The sequence below is a fragment of the Hyla sarda genome, chromosome 6 (genome assembly GCF_029499605.1).
Source record: "Hyla sarda isolate aHylSar1 chromosome 6, aHylSar1.hap1, whole genome shotgun sequence".
Taxonomy (NCBI): Eukaryota; Metazoa; Chordata; class Amphibia; order Anura; family Hylidae; genus Hyla; species Hyla sarda.
In genome coordinates this window covers 21,596,501-21,619,593 of record NC_079194.1, presented here as the reverse complement: position 1 = coordinate 21,619,593, position 23,093 = coordinate 21,596,501, and the positions used below count along the sequence as shown (strand labels likewise).

Here is a 23,093-nt window from a genome sequence, read left to right as displayed (position 1 = left end):
CCTCCCCATGTATAGCACTGTGTGCATACATTCCTATATAGGTGGTTGTATGTGCAGAGCATTGCACCCTTGTATGTAGTACAGACTAGGGTGCAATGCTCTGTACACACCTCTACCTGTATAGGAATGTACACTATACACACTGCTATCCACATGGGGGGGGGTGTATGTGCAGACTGCAGAGCATTGCACCCTAGACAGAGGCTCTTGCTGGTAGGATCACCGACCCCATCGGGGCTGCAGCACAGCGCGCTGTGAGTGTGTGTAAATTGTGAGTAACATTGGTGGCAGCTCTGACTCTGACCTACCGGGCCCGGCGGCGGCAGAAGTAGATGGATCCTCCAGGGCATGCTGAGCACAGGCTCTGAGTCCATAACATGGCGGCGCGACTGCGGTGGGGGGAGGAGACAGGACTTGGAGGAGAAACAGCCCCACTCAGCTGCGCTACTGGTGAGTCTGACTGTAAGCGGAGGATGGGAATAACTGGGAGTCACTCAGGCTGCTGCAGTGGTGCAGGATTTTGCGGGATATGCGGAATCCCGTGCCCACCTGCAGCAGCCTCCTGACCGCCCAAACTTTTTGGGTTGGGTCCTGCGTTATCCCAATCCCAATGCACGCCTCTACCGGGAAGTTTCAATGACACCTAATAAGCAGCATGAAGTCACCAGCAGGGGCAGAGGGAGGAGATGGCGGAGCAGTGGTTACTTACACTCTATCCTCCTCCGCTCCTCGTGTTACCTGCACCGCTCGTCAGGACTTCTCTCCTGCTCCTTCTCAAAGCAAAAGGAGGGAGGAGGAGGAGGAGGAGGAGGAGGAGGCCCAGCACAGGGAGAGGAAACTGAGTTGTGTACCCCTCCTGCCCTTTATGGGTTATGCTGCCTTTTCTGTACACATGGCCTGCACCCCCAACTGCTGCCTTGGGGTAATGACGACATCTGGGGTGACTACTGACTAGACTAGAAGGTAAGTGTACATATAGCATAGTGTGTGCATAATGTGAGAGTCCATATTGTGTGCATATAGAAGTGTTTCTCAACCAGTGTTCCTCCATCTGTTACAAAACTACAACTCTCAGCATGCCTACATAGCCTTTGGCTGCCAGTGTTTCCCAGCTAATATGCCTCCGACTCCCAGCATTGCAACAGCTAGAGGCGTACTGGTTGGGTAAGGCTACGTTCACACTGCCGGTTGTCTCCAGCAGTGTGAAGCCCGTTATTTTAGGATCGAGAAAAGCCGGAGAAAAAAATAGTGCGTGCACCGACTTTTCTCTCCAAAAATAATGGCGGCTATTGAATACCATGGGGTCCATCGGGCCCATTATTTGCCGGTATGCTCTGGCAAAATTACGGTCGGCAAACTGCAAACTGAAAAAAAGAGATTGATGGCCAAATATTTGCGGGAGCATACCGGCAGTGTGAAAGGGGCCTAACACTGGCATATAGTGTAAGTTTGCTGCTCCAAAACCATTACCTCTCCAAACCCCATCACCTCTTTAAACATGGAGATTCTTTCAAACTCGCAGCTGGAAAGAAAGAAAATGAAAGGTGAGTGAGTGTAGATTGCAATGTCCCTCCGTGGCGCCAGTTGCTGCAGCCAGGTCCTGAACAGAATCCCAGCGCCATCCCAGTATTCAGAGGAGGATAAAGCCTGACGGAGCTATCTGTCTTACTGAAGTGATTCCTTCCCTGCTCCCCCAATCGCCATCCCCTCACTCCTACAAGTTTACAGAGTCCACTAACAAATTCTAGGAGTCAGGGCAATGCAATGGGTGACACTCATTCAGAACATTATACAGTGATCCCTCAACTTACAATGGCCTCAACATACAATAGTTTTAACATACAATGGTCTTTTCTGGACCATTGTAAGTTGAAACCAGACTCAACATACAATGACAATCTGGACAAAGACAGTCCAGATCTGTGAAACTTGTCAATGGCCGAGAGAACTGACCAATCAGAATGGGCATTCACTGGTAAAACCCCTGTATTACTGAAGCCTATGCACTGACTGGTGTCTGGTAGCGCCCCCTACAGTACAGGGAGGTATTACATGTTCTATACTCTTTACCTGTATTACTGAATTGTATGCACTGACTGATGTCTGGTAGCGCCCCCTACAGTACAGAGAGGTATTACATGTTCTATACTCTTTACCTGTATTACTGAAGTGTATGCACTGACAGGTGTCTGGTAGCGCCCCCCTACAGTACAGGGAGGTATTACATGTTCTGTACTCTTTACCTGTGCCAGGGTTAGCTGCTCCTTTGGACACCAGGTAAGGGCGGCTCCATGTTACTTTTTTAGGACACTGCACGTACTGTACAGGACCCTGAAGAAGCTCCTGTCCTCTACATAGACCAGTGTTTCCCAAGCAGGGTGTCCCCAGTTGTTGCAAAACTACAACTCCCAGCATGCCCGCACGCAAACTTTTCAAAAATATTGTCCAAAAGTTTGGTTCTCAGCTAATAAGTTCCAACCAAAGCCGGAACTCAGCAATATCCCTAAAACTCATGTAAAATACAACCTATAAGCTCAAAAAGCCCTGTATAACACAACTAGGGTCATCTAGGACTGTAGTCAAGTAGTTTTGAACTGGTTTTACGGCTAAGTTAAAGAAGTACTCCAGCACAACATAACATAAAGGATAGGGGATAAGCTATAGATCGCGGGGGGTCCAAGTGCTGCCCCCCCCCTGGATCTTCTGGAAGGGGCCGCGGCAGTCTGCAGGAAGTGCAGTTTTGTCCCCAGCAGAAAGCCGCAGCAGACACACCTCTATGGGGTACATGGAGGGGGCATGTGGGCCGCCACATCATGCGGGGACGGAACGCCCCCTTTCCAGCATACTGCTGCGGCCCCGTCCGGGAGATCCCGGGGAGCCCCAGTGCTTGGACCCCCCCCCCCCTCCCCGTGATCTATAACTTGTCCCCTATCGTTCAGATAGGGTATAAGTTATATTGCACTACAGATGTCCTTTAATGTCAAACTTACGACAACATGTGGTCATCAATGGTAACCAACAGTTTTTTTTGTTTTTTTAAAACACTCTACGTTAGCGGATTCTGAATGCTTTATGAAAGTTAAAGTTTCCCTGTTTGTTTGCAGATGCCTGTCGGTGATAAAACACACACGGATATATTGGAAATAGCAATTGGTTTTTTCCAAGTAGTTCATTATCACTTGTTGGAAGTAACAACAGTAGAAGTTGCTGCAGCAGAACAGTGAAACACTGGAGGCTCTTCACGATCGGCAACTATAATAGGCCCCAAAACACGTGTATAACACTGCCTAACAGCTCTAACACTAAAATAAAGGTGCATAAAGTGACCCTGGTTGTGGCAGGTGCCTGGAGATGTTAAAAAGCGCACACAGGTATTGGAAGACGCAATGGCTTTTTTTCAAGTGTTCCAAAAATTATCCCTTTTTGGGAGTTGCAACAGGATTGTGATGGTGTCCAAATAAAGTGAAGAAGGACTAGCAGATAGTGAATAAAAATTTCCAAAATTACTCTTGCCATAGAATTGGTGTCCCAAAAATGGTGAAGAAGAAATAGCACTAAAGAAATTGTACTAAAAGACCAAAAAAAATAAATAAATAGATAAAAAAATAAATCTAAATCCTTCTTTTTGGGATCATGGTTCTTCTATGTGTAGGTCTGACTGGTAGTAGCAGCTGGAAGGGTGATGGTGGACTTGGAGTAGTTTGTAGTAGCCAGCGAAAAGCAGGCATTGGTGGACTAGTGATACATGTAGCAAGGTCTTGTCATTCTGCTCCAGGTGCTCACATAGAGCCCTCATTCCTAATCTAGGACCCTGGCTATGTCTCACTTTATTTTTGTAGAGATGACACTGTGGAGAGGATAGCCGGGAGAGCAAACCAAGAACAGATAACACAGACACAAACACACAAGCGAGCTAGTCAAACAGGCCCAGATTAGAACCAGAAAGAGTAATGAAGTACAAAACCACAAGGCAAAGAGAGATAGTCAGGCACCAGTCTAGAATCTTGAGCTGTTTTAGGTTGTTTGTCGGTCACTACATTTTGCTTATCATAAATAATTACTGCTATTTTGCTAGTGTACACCTCTTACTGAGTATTTCTTCTTCATGTAGAGACCACCAGCTGGTGTAGGGAACCTTACAGTCAATCTCCCCCTGGGAAAGGAATGCAAATGAGTTCTTCATTAGAAGGAAAAAAAAAACATATATCTAGTGCCCCCAATGGATAAACGAGAACTTCCATAAAGTGATCCCTCAACTTACAATGGCCTCAACATACACTAGTTTCAACATACAATGGTCTTTTCTGGACCATTGTAACTTGAAACCAGACTCAACATACAATGCTATGGAATCTGCGAAACGTGTCAATGGCTGGAAGAACCGACCAATCAGAATGGACATTTCACTGGTAAAACCTGTGTATTCCTAAAGTGCATGCAATGAATGGTGTCTGGTAGCGCCCCCTACAGTACAGGGAGGTATTACATGTTCTGTACTCTTTACCTGTATTACTGAATTGTATGCACTGACTGGTGTCTGGTAACACCCCCTACAGTGCAGGGAGGTATTACATGCTCTGTACTCTTTACCTGTATTACTGAATTGTATGCACTGACTGGTGTCTGGTAGCGCCCCCTACAGTACAGGGAGGTATTACATGTTCTGTACTCTTTACCTGTATTACTGAATTGTATGCACTGACTGGTGTCTGGTAGTGCCCCCTACAGTACAGGGAGGTATTACATGTTCTGTACTCTTTACCTGTATTACTGAAGTGTATGCACTGACTGGTGTCTGGTAGCGCCCCCTACAGTACAGGGAGGTATTACATGTTCTGTACTCTTTACCTGTATTACTGAAGTGTATGTACTGACTGGTGTCTGGTAGCGCCCCCTACAGTACAGGGAGGTATTACATGTTCTGTACTCTTTACCTGTGCCAGAGTTAGCTTCTCCTTTGTACACCAGGTGATGGCGGCTCCATTTTTTACTTTTTTTTTTATTTTTTAGGACATTGCTTGTTCTGTACAGGACCCTGAAGAAGCTTCTTTCCTCTACATAGACCAATGTTTCCCAAAGGGGGTGCCTCCAGCTGTTGCAAAACTACAACTCCCAGCATGTCCGGACAGCCTTCGGCTGTCCGGGCATGCTGAGAGTTGTAGTTTTGCAACAGCTGGAGGCACCCCAGTTGGGAAACACTGACATATACAATGATTCACAGCCCCCAGCAGATCTTTCTTACTTTTATATGTAAGGATTTGCTTTATCTGTAATAGTTATCTACTTATTCTTCTTTACTCCTCACTTTTTTTCTATCTTTGGGTGACATTTTGATGGCTTCAGAACCAATTACCAGGTTTCCATAGAGTTCTGGTCTCAACATACAATGGTTTCAGCATACAATGGTCGTCCCGGATTCAATTAATATTGTAACTTGAGGGACCACTGTACATAGAAATAGTAACTCCCCTGCCTAAGAACTACATCAAAGACTATATACTGGGCAAGAACAGCGAACCAGCTGTCTACAGTTTGGTGTCTCCTCCTTTTTGAGGCAGAATCTGGCTCGGCTACAATCCCTCGTCCTGCTTTAAGTTATTTGAATAGGTCAGGCACAGACTTGTAGGGAATAGATCTCCAATAGGCGGTGTCACGACACACAAAATAGCATGTTGATACGTGAGGCATCTCAGCGTTCTGCTGTATACACAGACGGCACCATCCTCCCGTTCACCACACCGATCAAGAGATTTATTGGGAATGGGCAGAGGGAAATCTAATCTCAGACTAAAGGGGTCTTCAGAGGAGCATTTTATTCTCTTGTTCCATTGACTTAACTGTGTTCACAATTATTGTTACCGTCAAGAAACCAAAACTTTTGTATTCATCTACAGAAAGGATCAGGCATCAAATAGTAAGTATATTTCTATGATATCTTGTTGCTTTTACCATGTCCAATGTTTCGGAATGAGCAGGAATTGAGTTCTGTAACACTTTGCATAATATATGATGTACATTAACCCCTTAAGGACTGAGCCCTTGTTCCCCTTAAGGACTCGGCCATGTTTTTGCACATCTGACCACTGTTACTTTAAACATTAATAACTCTGGAATGCTTTTAGTTATCATTCTGATTCCGAGATTTGTTTTTTCGTGACATATTCTACTTTAACATAGTGGTACATTTTTGTGGTAACTTGCATCCTTTCTTGGGGAAAAATCCGTAAATTTGATGAAAAATTTGAAAATTTAGTATTTTTCTCACTTTGAAGCTCTCTGCTTGTAAGGAAAATGGATATTATGAATAGATTTTTTTTGGTTCACATATACAATATGTCTACTTTATGTTTGCATCATAAAATTGATGTGTTTTTACTTTTGGAAGACATCAGAGGGCTTCAAAGTTCAGCAGCAATTTTCCAATTTTTCACAAAATTTTGAAACTCGCTTTTTTTCAGGGACCAGTTCAGGTTTGAAGTGGATTTGAAGGGTCTTCATATTAGAAATACCCCATAAATGACCCCATTATAAAAACTACACCCCCCAAAGTATTCTAAATGACATTCAGTAAGCGTTTTAACCCTTTAGGGGTTTCACAGGAATAGCAGCAAAGTGAAGGAGAAAATTCACAATCTTCATTTTTTACACTCGTATGTTCTTGTAGACCCAGTTTTTGAATTTTTGCAAGTGGTAAAAGGAGAAATTTTTTACTTGTATTTGTAGCCCAATTTCTCTCAAGTAAGCACATACCTGACATGTCTATGTAAAGTGTTCGGCGGGCGCAGTAGAGGGCTCAGAATGGAAGGAGCGACAAGGGGATATGGAGAGTACGTTTTTCTGAAATGGTTTTTGGGGGGCATGTTGCATTTAGGAAGCCCCTATGGTGCCAGAACAGCAAAAAAAAAAAAAAAAACACATGGCATACCATTTTGGAAACTAGACCCCTCGGGGAATGTAACAGGGGATAAAGTGAACCTTAATACCCCACAGGTGTTTCACGACTTTTGCAAATGCAAAAAAAAAATAATTTTTACCTAAAATGCTTGTTTTCCCAAAAACTTTACATTTTTAAAAAGGGTAATTGCAGAAAATACCCCTCAAAATTTGAATCCCAATTTCTCCCGATTCAGAAAACACCCCATATGGGGATGAAAAGTGCTCTGCTGGCGCACTACAGGTCTCAGAAGAGAAGGAGTCACATTTGGCTTTTTGGAAGCAAATTTTGCTCTGGGGGCATGCCGCATTTAGGAAGCCCCTATGGTGCCAGGACAGCAAAAAAAAAAAAACACATGGCATACCATTTTGGAAACTAGACCCCTCGGGGAACGTAACAAGGGGTTAAGTGAACCTTTATACCCCACAGGTGTTTCACGGCTTTTGCATATGTAAAAAAATTTTTTTTTTTACCTAAAATGCTTATTTTCCCAAAAATGTAACATTTTTAAAAAGGGTAAAAACAGAAAATACCCCGCAAAATTTGTAACACAATTTCTCCTGAGTACGGTGATACCCCATATGTGACCCTAAACTGTTGCCTTGAAATATGACAGGGCTCCAAAGTGAGAGCGCCATGCGCATTTGAGGCCTAATTTAGGGACTTGCATAGGGGTGGACATAGGGGTATTCTACGCCAGTGATTCCCAAACAGGGTGCCTCCAGCTGTTGTAAAACTCCCAGCATGCCTGGACAGTCAACGGCTGTCCGACAATACTGGGAGTTGTTGTTTTGCAACAGCTGGAGGCTCCGTTTTGGAAACAGTGGCGTACCAGACATTTTTCATTTTTATTGGGGAGGGGGGCTGTGTAGCGGTATGTGTATATGTAGTGTTTTTTACTTTTTATTTTTTGTGTTAGTGTATTGTAGTGTATTTAGGGTACAGTCACACGGGCGGGGGTTCACAGAAAATTTGCCGCAGCTCAAACTTGCAGCCGGATACTTACTGTAAACCTCCGCCCATGTGAGTGTACCCTGTATATTCACATTGGGAGGGGGGAACATCCAGCTGTTCCAAAACTACAACTCCCAGCATGTACGGTGCATGGTGTACGGTGACTGCTGAGAGTTGTAGTTTGCAACAGCTGGAGGCACACCGGTCGTGAAACACTGAGTTAGGTAAAAAAAACTCTGAGTTTCACAACCGGTGCGCCTTCAGCTGTTTCAAAACTACAACTCTCAGCAGTCACCGACAGCCAACGGGCATGCTGGGAGTTGTAGTTATGCAACCAGCAGATGCACCACTACAACTCCCAGCATGCACTTTAGCCGTTTGTGCAAACTGGGAGTTGTAGTTATACAACAGCTAAAGGTACACTTTTCCATAGAAAAAATGTGCCTCCAGCTGTTGCAAAACTAGAAGTCCGAGCATGCCCATAAGGGAATGTTGGGAGTTGTGGTTGTCTGCCTCCTGCTGTTGCATAACAACAGCTCCCAGCATGCCCTTTTTGCATGCTGGGAGCTGTTGCTAAGCAACAGCAGGAGGTTGTCACTCACCCAACTCCTGATCCACGCTGCTTCAGGTCAGTCCCTCGCCGCCGCTCCTGGGGCCCCGATCCCAACGTTGACACCGGGGATCGGGGTCCCCAGCTCCCGGGGTCTTCTTCCTGCACCCACTCACGTCCTCCAAAAGAGGGGTGGAGCGGGTTGCGGCAGGGACACCCGCAGCAGGTGCCCTGATTGATCGGCCGGTAATCCGGCCGACGAATCAGGGCGATCGTGAGGTGGCACCAGTGCCACCTCACCCCTGCAGGCTCTGGCTGTTCGGGGCTGTCAGAGACGGCCCCGATCAGCCAATAATTCCGGGTCCCCGGGTCACTGGAGACCCGAGTGACCCGGAATCGCCGCAGATCGCTGGACTGAATTGTCCAGCGATCCACGGCCATCGCCGACATGGGGGGGCAAAATGACCCCCCTGGGCGATATGCCCCGATGCCTGCTGAACGATTTCAGCAGGCATCCGGCTCTGGTCCCCAACCGACTAGGCGTGGGGACCGGAATTCCCTCGGTCCTTAAGGACTCGGAATGCAGGGCGTATCAATACGCCCTATGTCCTGAAGAGGTTAAAGGGGTGCTCCGGTGGAAAACTTTTTTTTTTTTTAGAACTGGTGCCAGAAAGTGAAACAGATTTGTAAATTACTTCTGTTTAAAAAAATCTCAATCCTTTCCGTACTTATTAGCAGCTGTATGCTACAGAGGAAATTTTCTTTTTTTTTTGTTTTGTCCACAGTGCTCTCTGCTGACACCTGATGTCCGTATCAGGAACTGTCCAGAGCAGCATAGATTTGCTATGGGGATTTTCTCCTGCTCTGGACAATTCCTGATACGGGCATCAGGTGTCAACAGAGAGCACTGTGGACAAGACAAAAAAAAAAAAAAATGAATTTCCTCTGTAGCATACAGCTGCTAATAAGTACTGGAAGGGTAAAGATTTTTTAATAGAAGTAATTTACAAATCTGTTTAACTTTAACATTATTGGCTTCTAACTTTGTTATGGCTTAACGTTCTTTGGCTTCTAAATGTTCTTTGGCTTATAGAGCAGTGTTTCCCAACCAGTGTGTCCCCAGCTGTTGCAAAACTACAACTCCCAGCATGCCCTGACAGCCAAAGGCTTTCCGGGCATGCTGGGAGTTGTAGTTTTGCAACAGCTGGAGGCACACTGGTTGGGAAACACTGTTATAGAGAAATCAGACTGTGTCTAGGGGAAAGGTGGATCCAGCGGTAGCTGGATGTAACTGGTAGATAATGGGAGCTTTGTTATCAGAGGTTGCATGTGGGTCTGTATCTATGAAGATCTAGAAGACTCGGCAGCACATTAAAGGGGAACTCCTGTACATTACTTCTTATCCCCTATCCACAGAACCCAATAGTCAAAGGAAACCTTAAATGGGCACTGTCATTAAAACTAATTTTTTGCTATTGCACTCTTTGTTTAAAAAAAAAAAAAAAAAAGGACAAAAGTTTTCTGTTTTATTTGTGTTTAAAAAAGCTGCCAGTAGGTGTCTCCCTACCTGTCCAGAGCACATTCCCCCCCCCCCCCCCCATCTCTTGCACAGACTTTGGACTCCTGCTGACCTTGCAGAAGTCCAAAATCAGGAAATGCAGTCTGAAGTGCTGAGGGGAGGGGGGGGGGGGTGCAGTCTTAGCCAATCATAGCTCATCTGACACTGAACTGCTCTGGACTGTGGCTGCTGTATGCTCAGGGGAAGTTCTTTTCTTTTTGAATTTCCTTTCTGTCTGACCACAGTGCTCTCTGCTGACACGTCTGTCCATGTCAGGAACTGTCCAGAGCAGGAGAGGTTTGCTATGGGGATTTGCTCCTACTCTGGACAGTTCCTGACAGGGACAGAGGTGTCAGCAGAGAGCACTGTGGTAAGACAGAAAGGAAATTCTAAATGAAAAGAACTTCCTGTGGAGCATACAGCAGCTAATAAGTACTGGAAGTATTAATATTTTTAAATAGAAGTCATTAACAAATCTGTTTAATTTTCTGGCACCAGTTGATTTAAAAAAAAAAAATAATAATAAGGTTTTCCACCTGCGTACGTACCCCTTTAATCACAAGCATGGGAGCTGGAGGGGCAAGCTGTGCATAACTAGCTTGCCCCCTGACTGGTGAGCAGTAAGAGGTTAAGAAATATACAGGCAAGGTTTTTAGCCCCCTCCCCCGCCTGTAAAACTTGCAAATGGCTACAGTGGTATGTCCCATGGGTGGGGGGAAGGAGTGCACCAATCAGGGGTTTAATAGTTTCCCGGGCTTTCAGAGGCCCTCCCCTGGGTATTTATAGCTGTGGTGCCTCCCTTCCCCCCTCAATCTGCCCAGGACCCGGAGTTTTGTCTGCCGGTTGGTATGTTACTGCCCCTTATATTATGGCCCGGATGGAGCAGGAGGGTGAGGGTTGGCATGCTCGCTTGTGGCTGAGCTGGCCTCCCCTCCTGTTGCACCCTGGCGTTAGGTTCGGGAGGCTGGCGGACCTCTCGCCCTCTCACAGTCCCGCTCTCCTTTAACACCCCCCCCCCTCCCCACCCCCCGTCCGCCTGTCCTGCCCGTTCCTTTACTCCTCTTCCCTGCCCCGTTCCTTTAATCCCCTTCCCGTACCTTTAATCCTTTTCCTTGCCCGTTCCTCCAATCCACTTCTCTGCCCCTGGCCCGAGCCCCTTTGCCAGGCGTGCTCCTTATGTGCGCGCTTTGCCTCCTTCCCCGTTGCTGTCCCCTCCGTCTGCGGTGGCGGCCCCTGGGTTGCTGCGGCTGTTGTGGTAGCCTTGCGCCAATGGACGTTTATTAACGTCCATTTGCGTGTTCCCAGCTATAATGCGCGCTCACAAGGCGAGCGCGCATCATAGCCGTTGGGTCCCAGTTGCTATTAGCAACCAGGACCCGTGCTAATGCCGGACATCGCCGATCGGGCAGATGTCCGGCATTACCTTTTCGGATGCGGCGATCAAAGTTGATCGCCGCATCTGAATGTATGTATAGGCGTCCCGGCTGCTCAGTCGGGCTGATCGGGACCATCGCGATTAAATCGCGATGTCCCGATCAGCTGGAACGCAGCAGGAGGGTCACTCACCTGCCTCCTGCGCGTCCGCTCGTTGATTGATTGCTCCAAGCCTGAAATTCAGGCTTGAGCAATCAATCACTGACAACCCAGATCATTGCCATGTTAATACATGGCAAGTGATCTGTGTGTGCAGTGTTGTGGCTCCCTATGGAGCTATAGCATTGCGCACAAAAAAAAAAAAAAATTTAACCCTTGCCATGATAAATGTTTGGATCACTCCTCCCCCCCCCCCCTTTTTCCCCCATACATAAAAACATGAATTAAAATATAAATACATAACTGATAATAATTAAATAAATAAATAAAATAAAAACTGTATTACATCAAGCATGTATATGGTATCGCTGTGTGCGTACATGTCCGTACTATCTAAATATGTCTTCGATTGCAGCATTCCTTCAATGGCGTATGCGCAAAAAAAAAAAAATAAATAAATAAATAAATAAATAAAAATTTACTTAATTAATTAATTTAAAAAATAAATAATTAATTAATAAAAGTAAAAAAAAAAACAAAAAAAAAAAATACAAAAAAATTAAAAGAAAAAAAGAAAAAAATTAAAGAAAAATTACAATAAAAAAAAAAAAAAAAAGTACGAACTGTGTGGATTTCAATACACAGGCACATGTGGTATTGCCACGTGCGTCAATGTCCGCACTATCAAGTTATATATCCTCATTTGATCCGCGTGTAAGCGCGAATTGAAAATTAAATATATAAATTTTACTAGTCCCATATAGCGTATTTTGGTCGCTTTTCATACCTATAAAAAAAAAAAAATAATAATAAATAAAATATATATATATATATATATATATATATATATATATATATATATATATATATATATATATATATATATATATATTTATATCGCAACTCTGTTTGACACGATAATTGTATCGCTGTAAACTTCGGATCACGGCGCATGGTTCAGGCAGTCACTGCACCCCAAACCCTCTCCGCTGCTGTCCCTCTTCCTGAGTTCTCTACTGCTGGTTTCCCGGCGCCATTCCGGGCGGCGGCAGAGTACCCGCAACCAGGTGGTCTCCAGCGTGCCTTGTTCAACGCCTGCGGTGGTAAAGTGGTTCGTCCTGCTTTTGTGCCTTCTCCATCTTCTGGACTTAGTGAGTGTGCTGTTGCGGGGGGGCAGGGGGGGCTCTATTTTCGTGCCTGCCCTTGGGGCTTTGGCAGGCCAGTTGTCTTCAACTGGCTAGCTGGGTTGGTTCCCTCTCCTTCCCCGGTTAGTGTGCTTATGGCTGTTCTGGTAGTTTCCACCTTTTGTTCCTGTGGGTTTGTTGGGTTTGGGTCTCGGATATAGGTGTATGTCTATGTTGGTCTCTGGTTGTGAGTTGGGTACGTCTTTTCTTGACGGGGTGCTTTGGTGTGGTATCAATTTCTGCGGTGCACGCTTAGGTGAGTGGTCTTTTGGCCTTACGCTCTGGATGACTGGGTTTTGTGGATTTAGCTCCTGAGGCTTGTTCCTTATTTTGAATCGGTGGCACCCAGTTACGGTTTTGTTTCTTTTGGTTTTCTCCCCCTTTGTTTGGTGTTTCTCTCCGTCACTAGTTGTAGTCCCTCTCCGCTGCTCTGTTTGTCCTAGTGTATTGTCTGATGTTTTCTCCTGTTTTGCTCCCGATCTTTGGTAGGCATGGGACTCCTGTATGTCGTGCTGGGTGCTTTAGCTGATGTGGCGGTGGGTAGGTTTCGCTTTGAGTCTCAGTTTGTCTTTCCTCGTGGTTTCTTTTGTTTGTGGTGGTTTTCCGGAGGGGGATACTCCTGTGCTCTACGCTTGTTGGGGTGTGGTTTGTTGCGGTCTTCCGCATGCCGCGTTGGCGTTGGTCTGCAGTTTTCCTGTGGACGGGGAGTGGTTGCGTTTTCTCTGCTTTGGTTTCCTCGGGGCTCGCTAGGTGCCCCTGTTCCGGTCCTTGCTGGTTTACTGTAAGTTCCGCATGGAATATGGTTCTGGGCGGAGTTTTTTCCTGCAGGTTGTCTTTGGCCGCCGAGGGTGTCTGGTATTTGGGCCCCCCGCATATGTGCCCCTGGTACGCTTTGGGCTGACATTTCGGTTGGTTGGGGTTTTTTCAAGGGTCATGCGGTGGCCTGGCCTGCTTTCAGTTCCCTGCACGGGGAGCTCGCTTTGTTCTCGGATGTGGCTGGTTTGGTCGGTTGTTGGTGTGGTGTTTGGTTTTCCAGTGGTGCTGTGGGGTGGTTTACCCCTGGGTCTTGGTAGTCAGTGGTGCTTGCTTCGGCAGCTCATGTTCTAGGCTTGTAACGTTACTGTGTGGGTTGCAAGTCCCCTGCGCTTGGTTGCGCGCTAATTTTGTGATGCTTTTCTTCTTTTCTAGTGTGTGATTTGAGTGATCACGGGGCGTGTTTTTCTTCCTGTGCTCTGTCTGTTGCATTTAGTGCTTCGCTGTTTGGAGTTACAATTTCTTTCAGGGCTATGCTCCCTGGGTCGGTATTGGGTGTTGACGCTTTGTCCTGTTTTCTCTGGCTGTAGTTCCGGAGGTTGCTTGTGTGGCCGGCCCGTGGGTCATCGGGGAGAGTGGTGTAATTTGTGGTCCGCTTTGGTGGCTCCTGCGACTTGGTCGCACTCACGGGCTGGGGCTGTGGGTTCAAGTCTTTTACGGTACTTGCGAGTGGTTGGTGTTGGTGTGGAGGCCGGGATGTCTATCTACAGTCGTGGGGGGTCCCGGAGGTTCTAAAGGGTCTGTGGACAGGGGATAAAAACATAAAAAAAAAAAAAAAAAAAAAAAGTAATAAATAAATATTGGTTTCGGTACCTGGAATGCCCTTTGCAGTGACCTTACGAGGCTAATGTTTGATTTCCTGTTTCGTTTTGATAGGATGTGATAACGGAAGTTATCTGCTGTGTCACCTCTCCAAGGAGGTTCGAGATTTGGGCAGTGTTCTCAGTGTATCCAAATAACATTCTGAGTATGTGATGTGGGATCTTCACCTGTTCATGTGAATCAGCTAAAAATAAAAATAAAATAAAAATAATAAATAATCTAAAAAAATAAATAAATAAAAAGTTGGGTGGCTTTCCCGCTGTGCTGCACGGCACATGGCAGGGGGTGATTTTCTTTCTGCTTTGCGGGTGGTGTATACATAGGGGCTGGGCCCGCGAGTGGGTGGCCTTGCTGTCGGCGACCGGTTTTTCCTATCTGTTTTTGGGTCGCTTAGTGGCGGCTGCAGGTTTTTTGGTTGTCGCTTTTGCGTTGTTTTTCTGATCCGAGTTTTTGCGCTAGCTTTTTTCAGGGCTATGTGGATGGGGCACTTTTTCTTTCTCCTCGTCTCCTTCCATGGGACTTGGGTGTCTGTGTTTTTGGGTGCCTATTTTGTGCGTTTCATGGTAAAAGTTTAAAAAAAATAAAATGAAAAATAAAACTAATAAAGGCCCGTCGGTCCGAGACTGTTTAGGCGATCCGTGACACGCAGCTCGTGCTCCATGAGGGTCCGCGAATGACTGTTTTGTGAGTTCTGGATTTGCTCTCTTTTTGTATCGGGGCCGGCGGAGGTGGCTGGGTTTCCGGAGAGGGTAGCGCTGCACGACGGCCGCGGGCGATCTGCATGTTGTGTTGCTATATTCGCCCAGTTTGATGTTTCCCAGGTGTGTTTTTGTTTTGAGAGCGGCTTTCGAGGTGGTGCGAGTGCTGCATCACCCTTCGGTGTATGGGCGAGTCTGAGAGATGAGTTCACACGGGTTATAAAAAAAAAAAAAAAAATAAATAAATAAATAAAAAATAAATAAATAAATAAATTTAAAAAATTGGTCCTGGTGGCAGGTACCCGGATTTCCTGGAGAGGAAAAGTGTTGAGCGGATTTCCTGGAGAGGAAAAGTGTTGAGCGGATTTCCTGGAGAGGAAAAGTGTTGAGCGGATTTCCTGGAGAGGAAATGTGTTGGGTGTGCTGGGGGGCTGGAGGTGGCCCCAGGTGTTGGCTATCCACTATCTCTTGGGTGGGGGTCGGAGCCCAGTGTAGGGCTAACTGGTCTCCTCCGTGGCGGTAAGAAGACGGTGAAAGCGGGGTCAACCCGGGGTAGACCTCCACACAGGACGGTGTGGCAGCACCTCTCGGGTTGGTAAGAAGCCAATCGGTGTCTTTGTTACAGTTAAATTGTTATTTATATAAGTAATTTTATAAATAAAGCTGTGGCCGATCCCCACCCACGGAAAAGTTAAATTGTTGTTGTGTCAGTTATTATTTAAGTATTTATTGTAGTAAGGGGGAGGGGTAGTTATAGCCTGCTAGGAGCTAATTGTGTCTCAGCAGTCTGGAGGGGCAAGCTGTGCATAACTAGCTTGCCCCCTGACTGGTGAGCAGTAAGAGGTTAAGAAATATACAGGCAAGGTTTTTAGCCCCCTCCCCCGCCTGTAAAACTTGCAAATGGCTACAGTGGTATGTCCCATGGGTGGGGGGAAGGAGTGCACCAATCAGGGGTTTAATAGTTTCCCGGGCTTTCAGAGGCCCTCCCCTGGGTATTTATAGCTGTGGTGCCTCCCTTCCCCCCTCAATCTGCCCAGGACCCGGAGTTTTCCCCTCCCTCCCTCCCTTTTTGTATCTTTGTTTATTGTAAGTCACAGCTTGGCGGTAAGAAGACGGTGAAAGCGGGGTCAACCCGGGGTAGACCTCCACACAGGACGGTGTGGCAGCACCTCTCGGGTTGGTAAGAAGCCAATCGGTGTCTTTGTTACAGTTAAATTGTTATTTATATAAGTAATTTTATAAATAAAGCTGTGGCCGATCCCCACCCACGGAAAAGTTAAATTGTTGTTGTGTCAGTTATTATTTAAGTATTTATTGTAGTAAGGGGGAGGGGTAGTTATAGCCTGCTAGGAGCTAATTGTGTCTCAGCAGTCTGCACTCGCTTCAGAGCAGTGAGTATCGACTTATATCAGTAGCCAGACACTCAATGCCACTGGCAGTCATTTTAACCCTTTAGACACCCAATCACAGCATCTAAAATGAAAGTAAAAATTTCTGGGAGCTCATCAAAATCCCCCCTGCAACGTGATCACAGGGATTTGGTGAACTAAAATGGCGGAGGAGGGTCCCTTTACCTGCCTCCTGCCACTGATTGCCGATCCAATGATGTAGCCTGGCTCAGTCAGGTTATATCAATGGATCGCCGATCTCACTGTATAATGCTATGTCATAGGCATAGCATTATACAATAAATGCAATCTAATGATTGCATATAAAAATAAACGGCTGTCCGGGCATGCTGGGAGTTGTAGTTTTGCCACAGCTGGAGGTACCCCTGGTTGGTAAACACTGACCTATACTATATACTACTATATAGTCCAATATGCTGGGAGTTGTAGTTTTTGTTTGGCAGCAGCTGACCCACAGGCTGTATCAGGGCATGCTGGGAGTTGTAGTTAATAACAGACAAAAAGTCAGTTCTTTTGGCAGAATCTGCTCGGAAATGCCTTTAGAGAAGGCACATTTCCAAATGGTCCCTGCTATCTGGGCGACATTCTGCAAATGTTCCGCCAAAGAGATGCTAATGTAGCATTGATGGGAAGGGGTCTGCCATTGACCCATTCACACTATGGAATTTCAGCGGTGGCAAATTCTGCTGCAGAAATTCACCTGCTGAAAGAATGAACATGTTTAATCTTTCGGTGAAATTATTCGCAGTCTGCATTGCCGACAATAGGGAAAGGGCAGGATCGCACGGCCCTAGCGCTAAAAGAACTTTAGTGGCAGCTGTTCACACTGAAACTCCAATCTGGAATATCTTTTGGGTGGAGATCCCATAGTGTGAACAACCCCTAAAAAAAAAAGGAATATTTCATGAGAAAAGTGCATTGTGCTGTATTATTCCGTTTTTATTTATTAACAATTAGTTCAAATATGTGTTTATTTTTCTTTTATTTTGCGTGATTTTCAAGCAGCATCATCTATCACTTTAGAAGGAGAAATATGAGGCTTTATTCATTTTTCCGTTTGCGCATTTCTTTACAGAAAACATGAAGGTCGCCATAATTGGAGCAGGAGTGAGCGGCCTGACCTGCATTAAATGCTGCCTGGATGAAGGCTTGGAGCCCACCTGCTTTGAAAGAAGCGATGATATTGGTGGGGTTTGGAGGTTTTCCGTAAGTAGAAGTCAACTATTTATTTAATTAATTAATTTATTTATTTATTTATTTATTTTTGCCATTTTATTTCACGTTCTATTTTTTTTTTCTTCCTTTTACTGTTTTAGAGTAAGGTAACACGTAGCGCATCCGCAGCGTATTTGATGCTGCGGCCGCGCTACTGACCGCTGCAGGAGTCAGCCTCCTACTTTGCCCGAGTGTCCTGGTTTGTCTACTCATAGCAGCGATACGCCCTTCTGAGCAGACACGGACTGTCGCGCACGAACATGTCTAGCATACTCACAGACATTGCGGCTGCTCAGCCTAGCAGAGGGAGCGACTGCAATGCCTGAGTGCACTTTACGTGCGCGCCTCGTAGCTCAGTCTGTCTCTGCTCATAGCGGCGGATTGCTGCTACAAGCAGACAAACCAGGACACTTGACCAAATTTATAAGTAGGGGGAGAAAAAAAAGCGGGAGAGAGAGGACAGCGCCTCGTGTATTACCCTAGGCATCAAAGTCCAAACAGGACTGATTAATCGTAGTCTCTATAAAGTGATCGCTCACCAGATAATTCAACAAACAGGCATATCCCTTGGGGGTGCTCCTACCTGACGAAGGGTCCATTATGGACCGGAAACGCAATGTTTCGTGGCAATAAATCCGCTTCTTGGACAATATTTTTGTGTCCGCATCTACCTACCTCATATGATCAGCGCTTAGGAGCTTAAATTTTATTTCTAAGCACTTGACCAAAGTAGGAGGCTGACCTCAGGGTCGGTCAGTAGTGTGTCCACAGCAGTGTGTCCAAGCATCTGTGCTTGTGTTGGTGCTAAATGGCCGTGTCCTGTGTTCCCCATCAGGCTGCAGGCTTGTTTTGGGGAACTGGTTACTTCCAGTGTCCATGGCCTCACTCATAGTACAATCCCAGGATCCTTTGTTTCAAGGTGGGAGGTGACTTACTTCCCTCCCACACATTGATCGCCCCACCCATTGCAGCAAAGCCCTGCCCCCTCTGATCACATGACTTGCTTGACATCTCACGCTGTCGGTCTGTGGATGATGAATGCATGCACATGTGCGCCAGTAACATTATAAGGGGGCTGGCTTCACACACAACATACAAAGCAGCCAAGCCCCCTTTTAGCACCTGACTTGTGATTTAATGTCTCGGGCCACACAGCAAGCTGGGAAAGGTCAGAGACAACGCTCATTTTGTAGGCTGCAGAAAATAAACTTCCTGGGAAAAGAAAGACAAAGAAATTTGATATCAGCCACCAAACTTTAGTAAGTGAAGTATATTAGTAGCTAAACTAACTTTGCTGCCTCTGTCTTGCATAAAAGAAAAAAAAAGGTCTTGGAATATCCCTTTAAGACGACAAACAAATTTGCTACAAATTAATTTGTTCAGAGCTTCAATGCAAACCTGTGTGTAGGTAATTTCCATTTTTTTTTTCCTGAAAAAAATGCCACAAAAACTGCCCAATCATTTTGTGCACCCATTTTTTTCAAAAATATTGTATTTTAAAGCCAAAAGATAGAAAATAACATGCTGATCAGTGGGGGTCTGACCACTGCCAATCTGTAAAATAGAGGCAAAATGTTCCCCTGAATACAGTGGGGATCAAAAGTTTGGGCACCCCAGGTAAAAATTTGTATTAATGTACATAAAGAAGCCAAGGAAAGATGGAAAAATCTCCAAAAGGCATCAAATTACAGATTAGACATTCTTATAATATGTCAACAAAAGTTAGATTTTATTTCCATCATTTGCACTTTCAAAATAACAGAAAACAAAAAAAATGGCATCTGCAAAAGTTTGGGCACCCTGCAGAGTTAATAATATCTTGTACTGCCCTCTCACAGCTTGTAAACTCTTTTTGTAGCCAACCAAGAGTCTTTCAATTCTTGTTTGAGGTATCTTTGCCCATTCTTCCTTACAAAAGTCTTCCAGTTCTTTGAGATTTCTGGGCTGTCTGTCACGCACTGCTCTTTTAAGGTCTATCCATAGATTTTCAATTATGTTGAGGTCAGGAGATTGTGAAGGCCATGGCAAAACCTTCAGTTTATGTCTCTTGATGTAATCCTCCCTGTGGATTTTGAGGTGTGTTTAGGATCATTATCCATTTGTAGAAGCCATCATCTCTTTAACTTCAGCTTTTTCACAGATGGCATCAAGTTAGCATCCAAAATTTGCTGAAATTTTTACAAATCCATTTTTCCTTCTACTTGTGAGATGTTCCCTGTGCCACTGGCTGCAATACAACCCCAAAGCATGATTGATCCACCCCCATGCTTAACAGTTGGACAGAGGTTCTTTTCATTAAATTCTGTTCCCCTTCTTCTCCAAACGTACCTTTACTCATTCCGGCCAAAAAGTTAAATTTTAACCTTATCTAACTTTTTGTTGACATATTATAAGAATGTCTAATCTGTAATTTGATGCCTTTTGGAGATTTTTCCATCTTTCCTTGGCTTCTTTATGTACATTAATACAAATTTTTACCTGGGGGCCCCAAACTTTTGATCCCCACTGTAAATATAGTATAGTGCGCATGCGTGGCCAGTGCTTCATTTTTTGTCTATAGCAGTGGCCTCCAACCTGCGGACCTCCAGATGTTGCAAAACTACGAATCTCAGCACCACTGGTCTATAGGGCTTCTGAACATAGGAGACATTTTACCTCTGTTTTACAGACTGGAGGGGCTCCCAATAGTTGCACCCCGACAATCAGCATTTTAAGCTGACATGAGAATACCCCTTTAATAAAATGAACACTTAAAAACACATAAGTTAAAAAAAAAAAAAAAATAGCAATGAGATCTTGGGAAATGTAATGGCCTTCCATAAGTAACCTTGTTTTTTTTTTTCTCTCTTTACTAGAACAACATAGAGGATGGCCGAGCCAGCATTTATCAATCCGTCGTCAGCAACACTAGCAAAGAAATGATGGGTTACAGCGATTTTCCCTACCCGGAAAACTTTCCAAACTTTGTTCCTAATTTCAAATTGCTGGGGTACCTACGAAAATATGCGGAGGAATTTAATCTACTGAAATATATCCAGTTCGAGGTACAAAAAAAATAAAATAAATAAATAAATAAAAGGAAATTTCATGCTATGCAGTAACTGAGTAAGTAAGAGGTTAAATAAGTTCCTATTCTAAATGCTGATTCATCAGACCCCACACACACACACACACACACACACACACACTTATTGGACATTAGAAGAATACGCTAACCCTGTGTTTCCCAATGAGTTAACCCTTCAGACATAATGAATGCCGATCATGATGTCTAAAGGTATAAATGATAGATGTCTGTTAGCTCAGGGAACTCATTGGACCCCCGCAACATGATTGCAGAGGTCTGATTAGCTAAAATGGCGGAGCAAAAAATGCTGATTTTTGCTCACATTATATACAGGATCAGATCACGAAGTGATGAAAAAGTCAATAAAAAGTACAGACCACAGTGCAAAAAAGGAGCTCTCATACAGCCGTACATATACGGAAAAATAAGTGTAAAAGGGGTCAGAATAGAACAATTTTAAGCATAGTCAGTTTGTCTAAAGAAAGTTAGATTTTTTTAAAATAGTACAGTAATAGAAAAACCTATATAAACATGGGTATAATTTTAATAACATTGACCTACAGAATTAAGACCATAAAGTGCATTATGTAAACACAAAATATTGCAAAAGTAGGAAAAATTTGTTTTTCCTTTTTAATTTGTTCCCAGAAATAATAAAAACATTTTTTTGGTAATTATGGTAAAATAAAAAGTATAATTACAAAGTTCAATTGGTCTTGCAAAAAAAAAAAAAAAAAAAAAGCCCTTATATGGGTCTGTGGATGGAAAAATAAGAGAAAAATTATGTTTCTCAAAAGTAGAGGAGGAAAACAGGGGGTTAAGGATGACATAGTACATAATGCCAAAAGTAAACATAATCTGATCATTAGTGATATCAGCCTAATCTCTTTTGTGCCCCTTCAGACTGTAGTCACCAGTGTAAGAAAATGCAAAGATTTTGTAAGTAGCGGACAGTGGTCGATCACCACAGAAAAGGATTCCAAGCCAGAAACCAGTGTTTTTGATGCCGTGATGGTTTGTTCTGGTCACCACACCGATCAGTATTATCCACTGGAATCTTATCCAGGTAGGTGATACAATAAATACAGAGCTGAGGCCTGGTAACAATATCATCAAATCTGGTATCCCAGCCACCGATTGCTATGAGTCCTAGGCAGGGGTGTAGCTGCAAACCACAGGGCCCTGATGCAAAAAATTGCACCACCCCCCCCCCCCCCATGACTACCAACTTCCTCAATCCCCGATGACCCCCTTCCCCAGCGGAACAAAGATATCAGTGACTACAGCACTGATGGGACAGTCAGGAGAAAAAGCAATAATATCAGTGACCTGAGTGACGTCTTCTCTGTTGTCTTTTATTCTTCATCTTGTCCAGACACTGTGGGGGAGATTTATAAAAATCTGTGCAGAGTAAAAGTTGCTGAGTTGCCCATAGCAACGAATCAGATCACTACTTTCATTTTTGAAAAGGCCTCTGCAAAATGAAAGAAGCGATCTGATTGGTTACTATGGGGAACTCGGTAACTTTTCCTCTGCACAGGTTTTGATAAATCTCACCCTATGTCTTCTTCCATCTTCTCTACAGAGTCTGACGTCCGCACGTTGGTTCCTCACTTTCTCAGTAGTTACACATTCTCTGTATGAAGACAATAATTATTATAACCCTGCTAAATACTGTACCCTCTGTATATAATACTGCCTCACACTGTACCCTATGAATATAATCCTGCCACACAGTGTACCCTCTGTATATAATACTGCCTCACACTGTACCCTCAGAATGTAATACTGCCTTACACTGTACCCCCTGAATAGAACACTGCCTCACACTGTACCCCCTGAATATAATACTGTCCCACACTGTACCCTATGAATATAATACTGCCTCACACTGTACCCTCAGAATGTAATACTGCCTTACACTGTACCCCTGAATATAATACTGTCCCACACTGTACCCTATGAATATAATGCTGCCTCACACTGTAGCCCCTGAATCTGCCTCACACTGTAGCCCTGAATATAATACTGCCTCACACTGCCCCCCCTTGAATATAATACTGCCTCACACTGTACCCTCAGAATGTAATACTGCCTTACACTGTACCCCCTGAATATAATACTGTCCCACACTGTACCCTATGAATATAATACTGCCTCACACTGTGGCCCCTGAATCTGCCTCACACTGTAGCCCTGAATATAATACTGCCTCACACTGCCCCCCCCTTGAATATAATACTGCCTCACACTGCCCCCCCTTGAATATAATACTGCCTCACACTGCCCCTTTGATTATAATACTGCCACACACTGTACCCCCTGAATATAATACTGCCTCACACTGCACCCCCTG

At 44.7% G+C, this 23,093-nt stretch overlaps 1 protein-coding gene across 1 annotated transcript; it reads left to right on the top strand.

Annotated features, from left to right (window-relative positions):
- Nucleotides 1-409: 409 nt before the first annotated feature.
- Nucleotides 410-22,381, top strand: LOC130277413 (dimethylaniline monooxygenase [N-oxide-forming] 2-like). The gene is made up of 5 exons (XM_056528084.1): nt 410-450; nt 17,531-17,661; nt 20,526-20,714; nt 21,641-21,803; nt 22,323-22,381. Exons 2-5 carry the CDS (start codon nt 17,536-17,538, stop codon nt 22,379-22,381), a joined length of 537 nt encoding a protein of 178 aa, XP_056384059.1. The 5' UTR covers nt 410-450; nt 17,531-17,535.
- The last annotated feature ends 712 nt before the right edge of the window (nt 22,382-23,093 follow it).